The sequence below is a fragment of the Boleophthalmus pectinirostris genome, unplaced genomic scaffold (genome assembly GCF_026225935.1).
Source record: "Boleophthalmus pectinirostris isolate CB_2022bp ecotype Guang Dong unplaced genomic scaffold, ASM2622593v1 HiC_scaffold_19, whole genome shotgun sequence".
Classification (NCBI taxonomy): Eukaryota; Metazoa; Chordata; class Actinopteri; order Gobiiformes; family Gobiidae; genus Boleophthalmus; species Boleophthalmus pectinirostris.
The window spans coordinates 24,099,141-24,117,319 of NW_026571140.1; the positions used below are offsets into that span (position 1 = coordinate 24,099,141).

The window sequence follows — 18,179 nt, forward strand, 5'->3', positions numbered from 1 at the left end:
TCTTCAAAGGCACAAAAAACATATGTACAGCCATGTCCGACCTCGCACACAAGATAAAGTGCACCCTTGTCCAATACATTCACATACAATTACACAATACTGTCTATGGCACACACTGCAGTGGAACATGCCTTTGCCCTTATTTAAGTTTGAGAGAAACTCCGTCTAATGGTGTGCTTGCAGCTTTCTGGAGCCAATACTGTATGGCAACAACAAATAAAATCAAAAGTCATAAATATGAAATAAATATAGAAAGGCGTGCATGTTTTTTTATGTAAGGTTGCAGAATTCATGGTGGAAATGTCACATAAGATCAATATAAAACATACCAATGTGAAAAAGACTGTTATACATGTGTTTAACTACGCCATAAAGTAACAGTGTTGGTTCTGATAATGCCAGTAGTACAATACAAAGTAACCACAGTTATAAAACAAAGGATCCTCATTTCATTTTTTGTGCTTGTTCTCCCATTGTCCAAACCCACCCACGGGTCCCCACTCCAACACGCATTCACTCTCACATTCTCTCTGATCTTGAGGCCCATATAAAGCATTAGGATTATGTTGGATATGCCAAAGCTTTGTTGACAGTTAAGGGTTGATTTTTTGGAGCCCTTTTTGAGAAGAGGACAGACGGAGCAGCGCTGGACTCCAGGCTGCTGCTACTCACAGGCCAGCTTACTGTCGAAGCTGGAGAGGGCAATGGCGAATGCTTGCAGGGCACACATGGGGTAGTTATAGTCCATGGTAAAGACGTCCTCTGCCACGCGGCCAAACTGCATCACTATGTAGTCAGCTGTAAGAATCAAAACCAAAGCAAGATTAGAATGGGGCTTTTAACTGTCAATACTACTTGACTTTTAGAGGCTATTTGCAGTCAGTCAGCGTAATAGAGGTGTGGGAACAATGCCAACAGACAAAACAACAACTGCTGGTGTTATTTTTAAACTAAAGCTTGTCAATCTTGCTTTCACATCTAGTGTTAAGTAATGGTTAATGATACAATAGACTTGAAAACAGTGTAATGTTCCTTATCCTATCTAGTTTACTTTTAATACAAGAAATGACTCATTTTATTCAAATTAAAAGCGCACTATATAACTCAGGTGCAGGGTCCACCACCTGGTTGATGTGTTACCTCTAAATGACATGTTCCACTGTATGGCATTACACATTCAGGAACACAAGCAGATGGTGCCTCCAGGCCAAGTTATAGGTTTATGGAGGGGCAAGCTTACTAGCAATAAGAAACAGTAAGAAAGCATAGAACGCAGATACGTTTAATACCTTACTATGGAACATTACAGATACTGGAAACAATTGTTCTGTTTTTTTTAACAACCCTCATTTAGTAGTCAAATTGACAGACTGCTGTGTCAAAAACAACTATTTAGACAATGTTAGACCAGATATTTGCTGTTGTTTAAAGGTGCACTGTGTATCTTGGTCTCGTCATGCTATTACTGAAATGTCCCATAGTATGGCTTTTAGCATCTATCTCCATGGGGTAAAGCAGGTGACGCTACCAGGCATGCTTTTCAAAACAATGAAATCTCCTGTAATTATAAGTTAAATGCAATAGTGTGGAACATTTCAGGTAAAGCAATAACATCTCCATGAATACAAGCAGGTGATGGACTCTCCCCACAAAAAGTTACACAGCACACCTTTACGTCTTGTACTGGTCTACACCATAGACCAGGGGTGCGCAAACTTTCTGGCTCGCGGGCCACATCGGGTCCTAAAGTTTGACTGAAGGGCCGGACAGAAGACAGGACATAACGTGTTAAGAGCTCAGATTCATTACATTCTTATTCACATTTATCTTATAACCCTAACCCTTATTAGGACTTCAGACGCACGCTACACGTTTCATCACTACTGGAAAAGATTCAGAACACATAGAACTGTTAACTTCACACCACGAGTAAATGTATATTGTGAGTTCTCCGTTTTCAAATATGACTAGTAACGGCACAAATACAAAGCTCACGCCATACAACCACAGATACACACCTGTGAGTGTGATAAAACATTATTCCAAAATGTTGTACACATTAATTACAACATAAAGTCCATAGACTTCTTTGATTGATTTTAACCAACTCAAACTGGAAGCAGTGCAGTCTTATATCTTAAGCACCAACTACTTCACTCATGGTCCGAATAACTCCTGTAAGAACACTTTCCCATAAAGCATTGCGGCCAAAATAATACGCCGCAACTCAATGTATATATAGTGCGCAATCTACTGGGAAACGCTGGAAATGCATGACAAATAAAACATCAACAAGGTTTATTATTGTAATTTATTCCAGTTCGGCGGGCCGGATTAAAAGGTTTAAAGGGCCGCATACGGCCCCCGGGCCGTAGTTTGCCCACCCCTGCCATAGACCGTATATATATATGAGTGGACATAGTACTAGCCGCCACGTGCCAAATAGGAAATTCTTTCAGCTCCTTCTAACCCTGACTAAAACTGATTTACATTAGGATCTTGTCGCATCTCTCTCTGTAACTGCTGCAGTGCGCCTCGTCATTTTGGTCTTAAAATGTTCATGTCCTGTTTTGTCCATCAAAAAAATCCTATTCATACCAGAGAGCCTGGCTCCAGATTCACTCCTGTAACCGTTAGCATTGCGAGCGTCATTTGAGCGGCGCTGAACACTATGGGTGACGTCATACTCGCTTAGTCCTCTTATTTTATACAGTCTATGGTCTACACAACAACAAAATAAAAGTACAAAGTCATGTGAGTGCACTGACGGTCATTGTCGTGGATGATTTGAAAGTTCTTGACGGAGGCCTGGGTGACTCTGCCGTGGAAGTTGAGCACATAGGACTGCGTATCATCATTCCACACTGGTGTCTTATTGTGTAGTTCAATCACACTCTCTGTGTTCTTGTTCTGCCACCTGGCCAACAGTGACTCATGGTCCTATAATAAAGGATAATATCATAACTCTTATTCGTATCACAGGCTCAGGAAAGGGGATGAGATGAGACCTACATTTCGAGGGTGGATGGACACTCTCTCATGGTCCATATTCATACCAGGGATGATGACGCTCATTTTGCGCGGGCCCTTGAAGCCTAAAACATTGGTTTCCTGAAATGAAAAGATGAAAGATTATATTATTAATATATTCATGCTAATCCATTTGAAGTCTGGGTAATGTGTAAAGCAACTGAGGGCAAATTACAGGCACCTTTTCATTCATATTGTAAGAGCTGTTACGTAAGATCAAATGAAACAGGCTTATGTATTCTGCTTCGTATGGTTCATTGCACAGCATTTATTCCACACTATCCCACACTATTTTGATAAAAATTTGGATGTACATGTATAACTAGTGCTGTCATGCGATTTAAAAAATTTAAAGATTAATTAATTATGATCTGTAATTAATTAATCTAATTAATCTCTTTTTAATCTCACCTAAAAATTGCTGAGAAAAGCCTTCAATTTGAGGTATTTTCATTTAAATTCATTATTACATTATTGTGGCAGATCAAAAGACTGATATAGATTAAAAAAAGTGACTTTATAAAGTCATTTATTGTTTAACAAATCTCTCCAAACTGGCTGTTGAGTCCAAGTCTCCATGAATAAGAAACTGTTTGCTGTAAAGTAGCAAAGACTAGGAAATCTGAACATAATAACTTTTGTTTACTTAAAGACAATAAAAAGTCCAGTCTTTCCTTAACCATATTAAAAATATTATTGATAGAGAAATGCTTTATATATGAAATCACTGGTTTTAGTCCTGGTTTAGACCTGCTTTAGTCCTACTTTAGTCCTAGTTTAGTCCTGGAATGGATTAATCCTGGTTTTAGTCCTGGTGTTAGTTCTGGTTTAGTCCTGGTTTAGTCCTGGTTTAGACCTGGTTTAGACCTGGTTTTAGTTCTGGTTTTAGTTCTGGTTTAGTCCTGGTTTAGTCCTGGTTTAGACCTGGTTTTAGTTCTGGTTTTAGTTCTGGTTTTAGTTCTGGTTTAGTCCTGGTTTAATCCTGGCTTAGATCTGGTTTAGACCTGGTTTTATTTCTGGTTTTAGTTCTGGTTTAGTCCTGGTTTAGTCCTGGTTTAGACCTGGTTTAGTCCTGGTTTAATCTTGGTTTAGTCCTGGTTTAGTCCTGGTTTAGACCTGGTTTTAGTTCTGGTTTTAGTTCTGGTTTAGTCCTGGTTTAGACCTGGTTTAGTCCTGGTTTAGTCCTGGACTGGGTTAGTCCCGGTTTTAGTCTTGCTGTTAGTTCTGGTTTAGAGGCGCACAGGAGGAAGCGCGGTTTACGCAGCGTACGCGAGAAAACGTACGCGGCGCGCGAGAGGACAGCGTATGGAAGGAAACGTGGTCAGCACGTTCTCAGGTTAATGATGATGATGAAGGTGTGTGTTTGTGTGTGTGTTTGTTTGTGTGTGTTTGTGTGCGTGTCCCCTCCTGTGGCAGGTCACTATAGGACAGTAGTGCAGACATCATGAGCCTATGCAGGTTGTTTTCACCAGTGACATTTAAGTTGTAGGCGATTTTATATTTCTTATTTTCTTTTATATTTCACGTCGGGAGAATAATTTCCAAGACACGAATGTGTTTTTACCTGTGCACTGCTGCTCTGTTCTACTGGCTCTTCGACCTCGTCCATTGTGCGACTGACGCCGCCAACGTTAACATGACGTTCACATCGCTCTTACTGCGCGCGTTTTGTGTGGGTTTCCGGCAATGAGTGGAATTACCGAAATAAAAAAATATATAAATGTGTTTTTTTTGTGTGTGTGTGTGTTGTTGTCCCAACAACACATAAAAAACAGATTTTATAATAAAGTAACTCGCATACAGAAACAGTAAAGTTAGAGATTAAAAATGAGATTAACGCGATTAAAAAACATAACGCGCTAAATATGACTGTAATTAATTAATCGCAATTAACGCGATAATTTGACACCCCTATGTATAACATTACATGATATTTCAAAAGAAATACAGCAGTAGCCAAGATTATAAAGAGCTTCACCAACACACTTAAGGGGACAACATGTACTGTCATTGTCAAAGTAGTAAAAAAGCTAAAAAAAAAATAAAAAAAAATACATTTATATATATTTTAGTCACTTTCTGAAAAAAACATTTGTTTATTTTTTAGAAGGAGAAATACAGCTTTGAGAGTTGACTATTCACTCTTGTATCCTAAACCATGCTTTGGTGGTGGCACTTCTAGTTAAAACGGGTTCCCATTCATGTCAATGGCGAATTTGAGAAAGTTTTGCAGATTAAGTACAACGTAAAGTCAGTTCATTTGTGTAAATGTTCAATGTTTATGTGCACCAAGAAGTCAACAATGCACAGATTCTCTGAGGGACTTTAGAATGGCTTTATAATCCATATTGAACTTATTTGCTGTTAGGATCAGCAGGCCAGTACAAAATAATACAACCCAAATGATGATGGTGGCATCAACAGCAACTTCTGGAATAAGGTGTAATCAGGGTTATGTTGCAGTAAAGGTGACCCAATGACAACGCCATGTTTAAACCATGTGTGTAGGATATGTATGTATGACTCACATAACAAATGGCTGCCAGTTCTTGTCGCAGGTTGCTGGCTTCAAGGCCAGTGGTGCTCTTCATGGGGTTCAGACCATTGTCATAAACTGTGAACTTGGTCCCCATGAGGTTGGATCTGTGCAGAGAAACCAGAGGAGAATGATGTAGGTCTGCACTTATATATAAAACACTAGCTTCACTTGAGAACAATAATGAGAAAAAGGCTCAGCTTAAATCATTCAGAGCAATGGGGAACTGTTAACCTAGTTTGGCTGTGACATGGATTCAGAAAGAGCTCTTTCCATCAGCTCACTCTCTGTCTCCTGCCTCTATGGTATACAGTATTAAAGTATAACAACAACAGATAATAGCTGTAATGCCCTAAATAATCGCTAACACACTGTGCAATTAAACAATGACATTTGGAGTTATTTTATTGTAATGTCAGGTGGTCTTCTGTATAGGGTATGGCAGAATATGTGTACTCAGACCAGTGCCACTGAGTGCTATCCAAACCTAGAAATGTCATTCCCTTTAATAGTCCATACCTTATTTATGTCATGTCCCTCAACTCCTCTTAGAAATCACTAGATGAAAGGTCAGGACTCATTTAAATTTAGATCTCCCCGTTGGAGTGGCTGTGTGATTGCGGTGGTCTGAGTGGTGCATTGACCAATGGTCTGACTGGCTCTGAAGATTAAAGGCCCCAGTCATATTTGATTAAACTCCCTGGAGTTTCCATGGAGCTGTGGACACAGCCTTGAAGCTGTCTCAAAGGATTAGGCTAGTGCTCACTTTCGTTTACAATGGCATGAAAATTAAAAAAAGAGCCTCTGGTTATTAGCACTGATGAGGCACGGTTGATCTCTAAATAATATGAAAGTCATATCGTTTATCGCTCATAAGAAAACAAGATGAATATGTATTCATGTAGTGAATGTGCTGATGATATTAGCCCAGTACAAGCACAGACATACTGTAGTATGTTGCACTTTTTAATGTAAAAGAGCAATACAAAAGACACACAAAGCAGTAACATTTCCAGTCTGCATAGTGCATACAAGCGATTGGCTATAACATCCAGACTTTTCGCAATAACTGTAATTGTTTTTGTTTGTCACATCCACATAACCCCTCCACACTGAGGTGTGCATATGCCTGTAATAGTTTAATCAGACCATGTTTAGGCAGAATAACTTTCATGACGCCAACGTCACCTTACCTCAGTTTACCAATGAAGCTCTCTCCACCTCGGGACAGATCAGTGGGATCAATGGAGATGAGGTAATTAGATGTTTTACTTTTTTTCCTCTTGCGGCCGGCTAATAAGAACACCTGCAAGAGAAGACAGAAAGGGAACATTGTTGACAAACCACAGAGAAATTTACATATTATGAAAGACAAATTACTTTTTTATGATTTAATAAAGCAGCTGACCCTCTTTCCATCCTCCCTCTCCAGGTGCAGGTAATATGTGGGATACATGCCGCGGTCCATGCCCTTTTTGTCTCGGGTGATTCTGCACTTCACCCTGACACCCTGAGGTGCTGGTCGCAGAGAAAACTCTTCCAGGTCGTCCACATCGATGGAAGGTTCATTTACCGGAGGGATTGTTGCTGAGGCGACTTCCTGCAAGAAATATACCAACAGATCTCAGGTAATCAAGAAAAATGCATAACAGCAGGTTATATTAATTCTGATAATAGTTTTTCTATTGCAATAAAACATAAAAAATGGGCTATTTTGGTAAAGCAATATGGTTGAGAACAGTGATCCCTATTGGAGTGCTACTACTGTATGTAATGCCTCAAATGTCTGTGTACCTTGTTGGATTTCTTGCTGGTGGCAGAGCCTGGTCTTGTGTTGCTGTTGAGCTGTGATGAACTGGAGCTAATTTCATCATCGTCATCTTCTTCCTCGTCAAAGTTCATACTACTGGAAATACCTTCAAACACACACACGCCCACACGGAAGTCAATACACACACGTATCATGAACTATAATGAACAAGGAAAAACAAAAACAAAAAAAATAAAGAAAGAAGGCTGTTGTCATAGTGATCTAGGACAGCTCCCTGCATTTTAATGTGTTCAATATGTCATCTTATCACAAGTGGGATGCCCAAGATGTGCAACACCGGTTACATGTCTCACTCCAGAATTAATGCAGTATTGACCTTACCAGTATATGAACATTTGAATGGTTTTGTAGGGTGTCTTTAACAAGTATTTACAGCAGTAAGAGAAATGATTATCATAGCAGACGTTGTTTAACTAATTCATCCATGTTGTCTGACTGGAATTAGTCATAACTATATTTCTGAGATGCTTTTGATCTCATCTACACGTCCAGAATCAGACGGAAATGCAAGAGCAATGCAACCATTTTAGTGGAACAGAATACAGAATGTGGAACTGCCAAGTCAAAAGAACAAAAACTAAAGTCAGTCTGATCTGTGTCTGTGTGTTAAGCCCAAGTGTTTCTTTTTTATTATTATTATGAGGACAGGTAAGATAAATTTGTCTTGGGTTACAAAGTCAGTGCTGCAGGACACACACTTTTATTACATACACATACATTCAACACATGTGTACAATGTCTGCTCTCTGATAAAAAGTGCATGGATCTAAGGTTCATAACTCCTTTCACAACAAACCAAAACACACTATACAGAACAACACTTGGGTAAAAAATTCAATACTAAACTGCCACGAATATTAATAATTTACAAGTATCTATCATATGCAATTCATCTTTGAGGACCTATCCATATACAAAAGCACCAACGAAAGCAAATTCATTGCGCAACAGCACTTAAAAACAGGGCATTTAAGATATAAATTTTATATTCCATTAGAAATATATATTTCATTATTTGTATTACTTAAAAAGGTCAAAGGGCACATATACTTGTAAAAACATCATTCTGTTGAAAAGAGCAACTGCAGAAAGAGAAAGAGACTGAAAAACAAGGAGAGACTACCATTAGAATTTCCAATGGTTTGTATGGTTTAGTGAAAATTATATTGATATTTTTGAGTGAATTGATGTATTCATTTTATTGGGGTGGTTATACTTATTATTGCTCTGTCTGAAACGTCTCAATGTCCCATCTTCTGTGTATGTGCATTCAAATACAGGTCTTTAAAGTTTTAGGAAAATACCTGGAAATGCATACATGCCTACTCCAGGCCGACTCAATTTTTATATATTGTACAGCACTGATTGCAGCACAAGTCAAAAGCCCAAGACAAATTTCCTGCTTGTGGAACAATAAAGTTAAACTTGAATCTTGAATTTTACTTCCTTTGCCTTTGCCTTCCTTTCCACACATCTGATACGAAGTAACATATAACATATCCATAGAGACAAACAGGTGGTACACTCAACACCAGAAAAGTTACACAGTGCACCATTAAAAACATCTTTATGACTGTTGTGGATATTTAACATTGTAAGACTTATTTAATCACTTTTAATCTAGAGCAGGCTGGTTTTTCATGTAACAGTAAACTCTAACATGATTCAGCGCTATGTCCTCCCACGATGCACTTGGCCCCACTGTAGCAGAAGTTTGTGGGAGTATACATGAGTAAATACTGCAGGGTTTGTCATGTGGGGTGGAGCATACCTTTCTTGAGCATGGTCACCCTTAGGTCCTGCTTGCTCTGGGACTGGGTGCAGTTGACTACAGGCTCCGCCTCTGCCTCGTCCGGGGAGAGGTGCCCCACAGTGAGGATCTGAATGTGTCCATCTTCATGCTGAGAGGACAGGCCATCCATCCCTGCTGTACACAGACAACATATGGCATCAAAGGGCTCAACAAGCTGCACTTTTTCTCTAAGTGTTTCAAACCCACTGTTATCTCTAATGTGATTTTCAATGGGATGTGTACATGTGGCATCATAACATTGTATATAATAAATGTCAGAATTCTGTGAAAGCCTTTTAACTTTAAAATGCAAATGTTTTGAGCTGGTTAATGGTTAATATTTCATTAGTTATAAGGACTATCCATATGAAACAAAGTTGGCTCAAAGTCAGACATCTTCTGTGTCAACGCAAATAAATGTGTGAGATTTTTTTTCATGGTCAAAAGTTGAGGCCATATTCAATCACAAAAGCAGGATTAGTGAAGACAGTTGAAAACAATTAAAGCCACTAGCTTCATATGGGAAATTTGTAGACTGAGTCCCTGAATAAAAACAGATAAGGTAAATGTAACCAGTGCACCCCAAAAGCAGTGACTTGTGCACAGAGGTCTCCATGAGAGACGCATCATAGTTGTTGGAAGTAATAACAGAAAATCTGTGATTTGCAAATGCCAAGGGATTACTTTCTCCTGCAGTAAAGGCATGCAGATCAAATTATGGAAATATTACAGTTCTTACAATATTTTTCTTAATAATAAATTAGCAGTTTTTTTTTTTTTTTCATTTGTCTGTACAGTTACAACACAATTTTCTCAACAGATGAAATGATGCAGGCGAGTCTAATTCTGCAGTGGCTCATTGAGAAAGAGTGTAGAAAATCTCAGTGAGCCTGGGAGTGATGCGTTTAGTGCGACTGGCCTAATTAAGCGCATTTCCCACTGGAATGCATTTGCTTTTTAAAATTAACTAGAATGTTCTCCTCTGCCACTAACAGTAACAGTGATACTTCCACTCATTGATCTGATAGAACAAGACATATGTCAGTCTCACTTTTCTTCATGAGCTTGACAACATAAGTGTAATTAGACCAGTGTAACAATCGCACAACAGAAAATGTTGCACAGCAGGGACACAATAATTATGCCTTTAAAGTTGTAGGCTAAGGCTCCTCAAGTATGGAACAAAATCATAATTACGATTATTTTAATCATAGTTGAAATCACAATTATTCAAAGAATTATTTTCACAAAGCATGTTGCGCATCAGCACCTAAAATTTAGAACACAAAGATACACTGAAAGCAAGAGACAGAACATGACATATATGGACTTATTCTATTCTAAGACAAAAGCTTTTTTCCTTGATTATTTATTTTTGCAGTCACTGGGTGTAAGGTTGTAAACTTGAGAGAAGCATACTGATGAACCAAACTCTCTCTGAGGAATAATTGGGTTTAATTATGACGATAAAATAATGGTCAGTTTTATTTTTCCATAGGGGAGAAGCCCTCATTTGGTGTAGTTGTGATTAATGTGAATATTGAATTCACTGCACAGCACTATTTTAGGTGATCAGTGTAATTGAGCTTCACAGCTTTATACATTTTAGGTCAGGGGTTTGATCCCAAGAGCACCTTGTCATTGTGTCTTTGGATACAACACTTCACCCACTTTGACAACATGTGGTATGAGTGAGTTGTGGCTGGAGCAGCCAATAGCACAGATTGAAGGCTGTGGCTACAATACTATAGCTTATCACCACCAGGTTGGGAGTGAGTGAATAATGACTAATAATGAATAATGTGTATCTGTTACCGTAACAGCTGAGTACCTATTACTGTCTGACTCAGTGCCAGTCCCGTGCCCTAGTGTGCCACACTGACCTTTGTGCTTGCCCCTCCTCTCCTTCTTGTCGCTGCCCGTCTGCGGTGTGGAGCTGGCAGATGCTTTGCCTTTTTTGGCCGATCGCGGAGGCTGCATGTCTGCGGTCACCTTCACCTCCTCCTGCTCTGCCTCGGCCACTAAACACAAGCCCAAAGATCATTAAGATGAGTATCAGGACAGAGGGACAGAGAACCAGAGGGACAAATGGACAGAGGGACTGCGGGACAGAGGGACAGAGGGACAGGACAGAGTGAGAGAGGAACAGAGGGACAGAGGAACAGAGGGACAAAGGGACAAAGAGACAGGGACAGAGTGAGAGAGGGACAGAGGAACAGAGGGTGGCTGCTCTAGCTCCATACGTATTAACATTAGCAGTGAGAGGGACAGTTCATAGCCCCAGGCTCATGAGCTGTCCTTCTGAAGTGCTCTGGTCTCCAAGTGGAGATAAGCAGACATCATCAATCTACTCTAAATAAAGTTTCAGGGTGCTTTCTGGTACAAGCATTAGATATACAAGCAGAATGATCAGGCTCAGTTTTACAGTCAACAATAAAAAGTGCATTTGAGCTTTGAACTGGACAATTTGGGGAAATAATCTCAAGTACAAATAAATGTGCTTTAAAGTTGAATTCACTTTCTCTGTATATCACCCCCCACTGACCACCAGCTGTACTTCAAAACAAAAATATCTAACAAATTAACAAAATTACTGGTTGTTATAAAATTTAAGTAAATCACTTCATCAGTAATTCATGAATCTACTGCTTAATCTACTTCTTACACTGCTAGATTTTCTATTTTTTTGTTCTGTCCATACTGTATATTTTGTACTTATACTCAGTTAAGTCTGTTTATATTTAACACTTTATTTATTCACTTACACGTGTTATCATACTATTATTATTCATTGTTTTATGTTACACCATACTGCTGAAGCAATTTCCTAGTTTGTGAAATTGTTCCCTGATAATCTAAAGATGGTTGTGGTTCAGACCACGCTCTCTCACCATGGTACATAGTACTGCTGTTGCTACTGAGGTAGGACTCCACCAGCGGGGCCTGCTCCTCGCTGTGTTTGGTGCGGCGCGTGCGACATCTCCCGTCCACTGTGGACTGCACCATGAGAGGCTCCTGTCTCTTCTTCTTCTGCTTCTGCTCCAGCAGTGCTCTCTGTACATCAGCACACCCACACGGGAGATGAGAGATTTTGACAACTTCAGTAAACATGCCCCATTGTTGTTTTGTTACTCTGTCAAGATCTCCTCTCTGAGATTTTATGATATGACAAAGAAAACTTCCACACTGTAACAAAAGAATATTTACTAACATCATGATCTTGTCAGCACCCACCACCGTAAAGATTTCAAGTGGCGCTCAACTAGAATCTTAAAAGCACTTTCAAAAACATTCTATTTATGCATGTTTTTCTCTTTCTGACACTATTTAACCATGTGTACCATGTCATTAAATTGTCTGAACTATTGAATGCCTGAAGAGAACACTGAATATGCATTTGTCCCTATGAAATATTGAATATAAAAGAATGCAAGTTTACCAATAGCTACCACTTCAGTTATATCACTGAAACACATTAAAAAAACTTGTCGTATTTAATGTTATGTAAGTTATCCTTTTAATGAGAACATTTGACGATGACTTCAATCAGCTACAATCGGTCAATAATTCTGAACAAAACCAAATCTATAGAGCGTCCGTCAGGTCTGTCCAGAGTGTGTGACTCAGGCCTGAATAGAGCCAAATGACTTATGGATTACCTGTCACCTGTTTGCATATCTTCAAACAAGGCCTCATTAAATATGAATAGGCTCTGATAGTAGAGGGTTGTGCTGCATCTGTGTTTTTCTCCAAAGGGCTTTGTTAACATTGGTCACATCACAGATCACTATGGTGTCAACTGTTGTTTAGAATTGTTTTCTATTGGCGAACTACTAACATCTCAGTTAGATTACCCTTTTATGCTGAAATAAAAACCGTTGGAGGTTGTTCAACACATGCAGGAAGCTATTCAGAGGAGAAATTTAATTTGTCAACTGGACAAAAGTTTATTTTGGTCAAATATGTTTCATAGCTCATCCAAGCTGCTTCTTCCGTTCAGGTCAGACGCTGGTGGACACTGCCTTATATCTGCCTGTAGACAGGAGCTAATTATACTGAAACTACTCTGAGACTTACACACCTACTTGTTTACAGTTTCTGTTTGTTAGTTAAGCCTATTAAACTGCAGTGGGGTCATATTAGCATAATCATTCAGGCCCATAATGGGTGCTTTCACATTTTACACACTTGCAGGAAGCTAGTTAGTTAAAACACAGCTCTGACTCATACATACTTTTGCTATGTCCTAGGGCAAGACACCTTTGTGCTATTACAGTGTATAAATGTGAAGGGATAAATAGTTTGCGGATGCACATTTATGAAGGTTGAAAACAAATATATGAAAATATCTTAGTATTACTGCTATCGCATTTTGTTGTCTTATTACTATTAATACAACTATTTCTATATACTTACTAAACACACTGAGAGCAGAAAACATAGATGTTATAGGTTTTATTTCATCTAAATGCATTGAACGTGGATGTTTGTTTGAATGTTTGTTTTGAGTGACTCCACAGTTGGTGGTGGTATCAACAGCACCATCAGCAAACAAAGTGTGAATCCTCACTTTTATCAAGCCCCCTTCACAGGTACATGTTATGTTTCTGTTGTGACTAACATTTTTCCAGTGGCATTTCCTCTGGTCTGCTTGAAATAAATTCTGTCAGACCATCTGTCTTTGGAGCTGCAGCAGAGTCACAGTGTGTCCAGAGTGCTGTGTCATGGTGTTTTTCTGAGAGAGCTGTGATTGGCTGAGGGACAAAGTCTTACCTGCCGGTCCAGTTTCTGCTGTCGGAGGTTAGTGCCCTCATCGTCTAAAGTGCTGCAAGAAACAGACACATACACAGGGTTAAAAACTGCATGTGCATGGTGTCTGTCAGATACAATGGTACACTGGTAACTGCAGTTATTCAGAAAAACACCTAATGTTTAATAAATTATAAAGATAAATGAAATATTAGCATAATAGACACTTACATACAAATCTGAAGTACAGAATATTTTGAACTTTAGTAAAATGATCATGGTCAAAATAATTAGGAGGTGGAAGCTCATTTGCCGTAGGAAGCTTTAAGAGTTAAGTAGTCAACTGGCCAAACATGGCCACTGGGATAGACATAACAGTCTTGAGCACAACTGAGTTTTTTATTATGTTTAAAAATACCTTGATTTCTCTGTTTACATAGTAGTGCTGGTATGTGTTTTTGGTAATGGTATCACGTTATAATACTGTGTATGCAACGCTAACGGGCACACATGGGGCTATTATAATGTTGTTTTTTCATCACAAACATACATGGAGTTGTGTTTTGTTTAATTCACACATGTTTAACACACAAACCCTGCATATTTAAGATGAGTTCTTCTCTCAAACAGAAAACACTCCACCTTGTGATGCCACTGTGTTAACACAGGAAGTGCTCCACTGTGTTTAAATTTCATATGGCTTCACTAGAATCATTTAGATAATTTCATCTCTAGAACTGCCAATCTCTACTGAACTGAAGGTAAAAGATAACTCTAAACTTAAAAAAAATACTAGTACATGACATCACAAAGTGGTACAGAGCATCTTGAGCTATGGAAAAGACAACTCAATAATACAGGATTACTCAGACATGTGTGAAGGAAACACAACATAACTCCTGGCATGTTTTTGATGAGGTAACAAAATGTTTTAATATAGGACCTTTAAAATCAAATACATATGTTTGCTCAAATGTGACGTATATATTACTTGTCTATTACCTCATAAGTCTGAATGTTCACACATACTTTAATGCAAACATATAAAATAATTAATTTAATGTTCTTTTTAATCAACGATCGCCACTGTCACCGCAACACAAGTCCCCCATTTTCAAAGCTTATCACTAATTAGAGCTCATATTTGGGAATGTACCTGTCGCTTTGTACACCCGAGGTTCGTTTGCCAACAGAAATCACACATCCCTGCCACAATGAAAATGTATTTACTTCCACTCATCCAACGCACTGACAAACAAAGCCCTCCATGTCGGCAATCAGAGTAATCAGTGTAATCATCATGTGAATAGAAGAGAAATACAGCACTGCTCCATTTCACTGGAGGTCAAACAGCTTCTACCGTTGAGCGCTTTGGGTCAATGCTGTCCTGACATATAGCAATAATAGGCCCATAGGAGGCTCCAGCACCACATAGGAGTATACAGTATTAGCATAACTGTGGGGTTGGTATATTTTAAACCAGTAGGACATTTATTAGCTTGTTCAGAGCCAAGAGTGCATTTACTCAATAAAACTGTCATGGCCAAAGTACAGTGGTTCTAAAATACAAGGCAGGCTTACACGCTCTCTTCCAAAAGCTTAAATTCAGACATTACGTGAGACAGTTGGCAAAATCTACCAACTGCAGATAAAGCATGTGTTATGAGATCTCTTTTAATTTATAGATGCACTGTGTAACTTTTATGGTGGAGTGTCCGACACCTGCTCGACCCCATGAAGATGTTATTGCTTTGCCTATATGTTCCACAGTATGGCATCAAACATATCTAGTTTCAAGGAGACAATCAGATGACACCAGCGGGCCAGGTTACAGGTCAGATCTGTGAAGAAGCAAGCCGGCTTGCAGTAAAAATTTATGTTTTTCAAGGTATTTTGAACAATTAAAACATATGCCATTGAATAAAAGCAATAACAACATTTCAGGTAATGCAATAATCTCCATGGAGACTAGCATTAGAAAGGTTACATAGTGTACTTTTAACTTTGCTGCTGACACAGAGACCGTTATGTGGTAGATTTGACTGACTTAGCTGGGCAGGTTGAGTGACTTCTGTGACTAACATTGAGAGATGCATGCTTCTTCCAGTGGTGCTTTTAAGATGTCTGTGGGGTGCACTCTGCTTGATGCAACATTTATATAATTTACTGACATTATAATTTTCTTTTTTTTTTTTTTTTACTAAGTAGGCTAAATCTGCCTGTCCTAATTTATATTGCCTCTGCACTAAAAGCCCCATGCATCCAAATCTGATGAATAAATTATATAAACCTAATAGATTGTCACTAAAATTGGTCATTGGTCTCAAGAGTGTCAGTGTATTTCAGTGACACAATAGGGGTTCTCAAAAAGGGCTGGCCGGTGTTGTGATAATCTAATTGTGATATAACCCTATGACAATCTGCTCTTTTATAATTATATTGTGTTTCATTTCCCTTGAATCGAATGCAGCTCTAAAGCTCAGGCACACTCCCCCCTCCTCCTATTGGTCAGCCTTCATTAGACCCTGAGTGAGTGACAGGTAGATTTATCCAATAACAGTGAAATGTGAACTCTGAAAATAAGATAACTACATGCATTTATAAAGATAACTGAAGTTACTGCTTGATGAAAATAACTTTAAAAAATCGCCATCTACCTCCCACCTGTCACAAAAGTCCAAACCAAACCAATGGTGAGAGTTGTTTATCTATGAGGAGAAACTATCATGCTGCAAAGATGTGACTATAATAATTTATTACAGATATGCCAGCCAAGGGTCACAAACAATTCTTTCTCCCAGACCAATATTCCTCCAGCAAAAGACAATATTCATGAGTAATCTCCTCTTATTTTGATGCAATACAGTCCCTGTGGGCCTTCTTATAATTCAGTGTTTATTTCCACTGTCAATCCTAATGAAGAGATTCTCAAACTAATCTTACGAATTTGTCTCCCAGATGGAGGGACTTTTGTTTCATGCTGTGAAAAATTGGTTGTGAGATTTTTGTGTCATCTTGCTTGTCTCAGTGAGTGTGTGCACTGTATATCCTTATAATGAGATGAAAGAGCTCCATAGTGCAGCTGTCTTCAACTCTGCACACAGACCCATGCATTTTTAATGGAAGATTCACACCATGAGGAGAAACATGCTTATTGAGACTCCATATCTAAGAACTTTACTGAAAAAATACTACAAAGGGGGACCTTTTCTAATGAATGGAATATATTTGCATGATTGTAAATATGTGAATTCATCTGTAACTCACTTTGTAACTTGAACTGAAATTCTGAAATGTACCGTAGTCATGCACTACTGTGGCAGCAAAGGGAAGAATAAGAAATATAGATTCAAAATCAACCAGAAACAATTACAGTGGACAAACAGCTTGCTTTGATTTTCACATTTATGCGTTGATTAATTAGGAAGAAAATGATGATTACAGTCACTGACAAGACAGTTATCGTTGTGTTAAAATAACAGTGGTCACCCTATGCATGCAATGTGTAAACTTACAAGTCCCTTTAGTGTGGGCCATTGCATATATACTAAGTTATTTTGGGAAATCTTCAATTATATGGTGAGTGTATTTGTAAAAGAAATCTACTACAGTCAAAGCAATGCATTTAAAGCTCAGTGTGCACCATAGCACACAGCCACAGTGTAATAGGTTTCCATTGTCATTGCAGAGAAGCACAGAAGCAGTGTGTCAGTCGCTGCTCACAGGAATGCACCGTACCTGTAGGGGATCCAGTCGGAGGAGTGCTTGGAGCTCATTCTGTCTCAGTCTTCCTCCTCCTCTTCTTCCTCACCGCTGCCTGTGTGCGCGGCTAATGACGGCCTGCCTCCACACCAGATCTACGAGCTGTGAGGATCTGAGGACAGCAGTCAGCAGCAGCACCTCTCCTCTTCATCCTCTACACGTAAACGCAGTGTGACCATTGTATCCTTTTGATGATGTCCTTCAGTGGAGATAGAGAGCCGCCGTCCACTCCTGCTCAGCCATGCAGATGCACAGTGCACACAGAAATCATCGTCTTCGTCTCCTCCATGTGTCCAGTGAGTGTCCTCGTGTCTTCTCTCCTGCTCCAACCCCTGCTTTGCGCTGTTGCTCTCTCTCTCTCTGCCCCTCTACCTCGATCTACCTCTGTATACTTGCCCTTTAAATCCCTCCTCCTCCCTTCTCTCTCTTTCTCTCTTCTCTATATGGCTAAATCTCACACGTTGCCTCTTTGCCCACTC

General features: G+C 39.1%; 1 protein-coding gene across 1 annotated transcript; it reads right to left on the reverse strand.

The window, feature by feature from the left end:
* Positions 1-664: 664 nt before the first annotated feature.
* On the reverse strand, positions 665-17,714 carry tub (TUB bipartite transcription factor). Its single transcript, XM_020939052.1, has 12 exons — positions 17,677-17,714; positions 13,963-14,014; positions 12,081-12,243; positions 11,073-11,210; positions 9,169-9,321; positions 7,361-7,482; positions 6,975-7,166; positions 6,760-6,872; positions 5,559-5,673; positions 3,013-3,111; positions 2,769-2,940; positions 665-798 (listed from the first exon to the last, which is right to left on the reverse strand). Exons 1-12 carry the CDS (start codon positions 17,712-17,714, stop codon positions 665-667), a joined length of 1,491 nt encoding a protein of 496 aa, XP_020794711.1.
* Between the last annotated feature and the right edge of the window lie 465 nt (positions 17,715-18,179).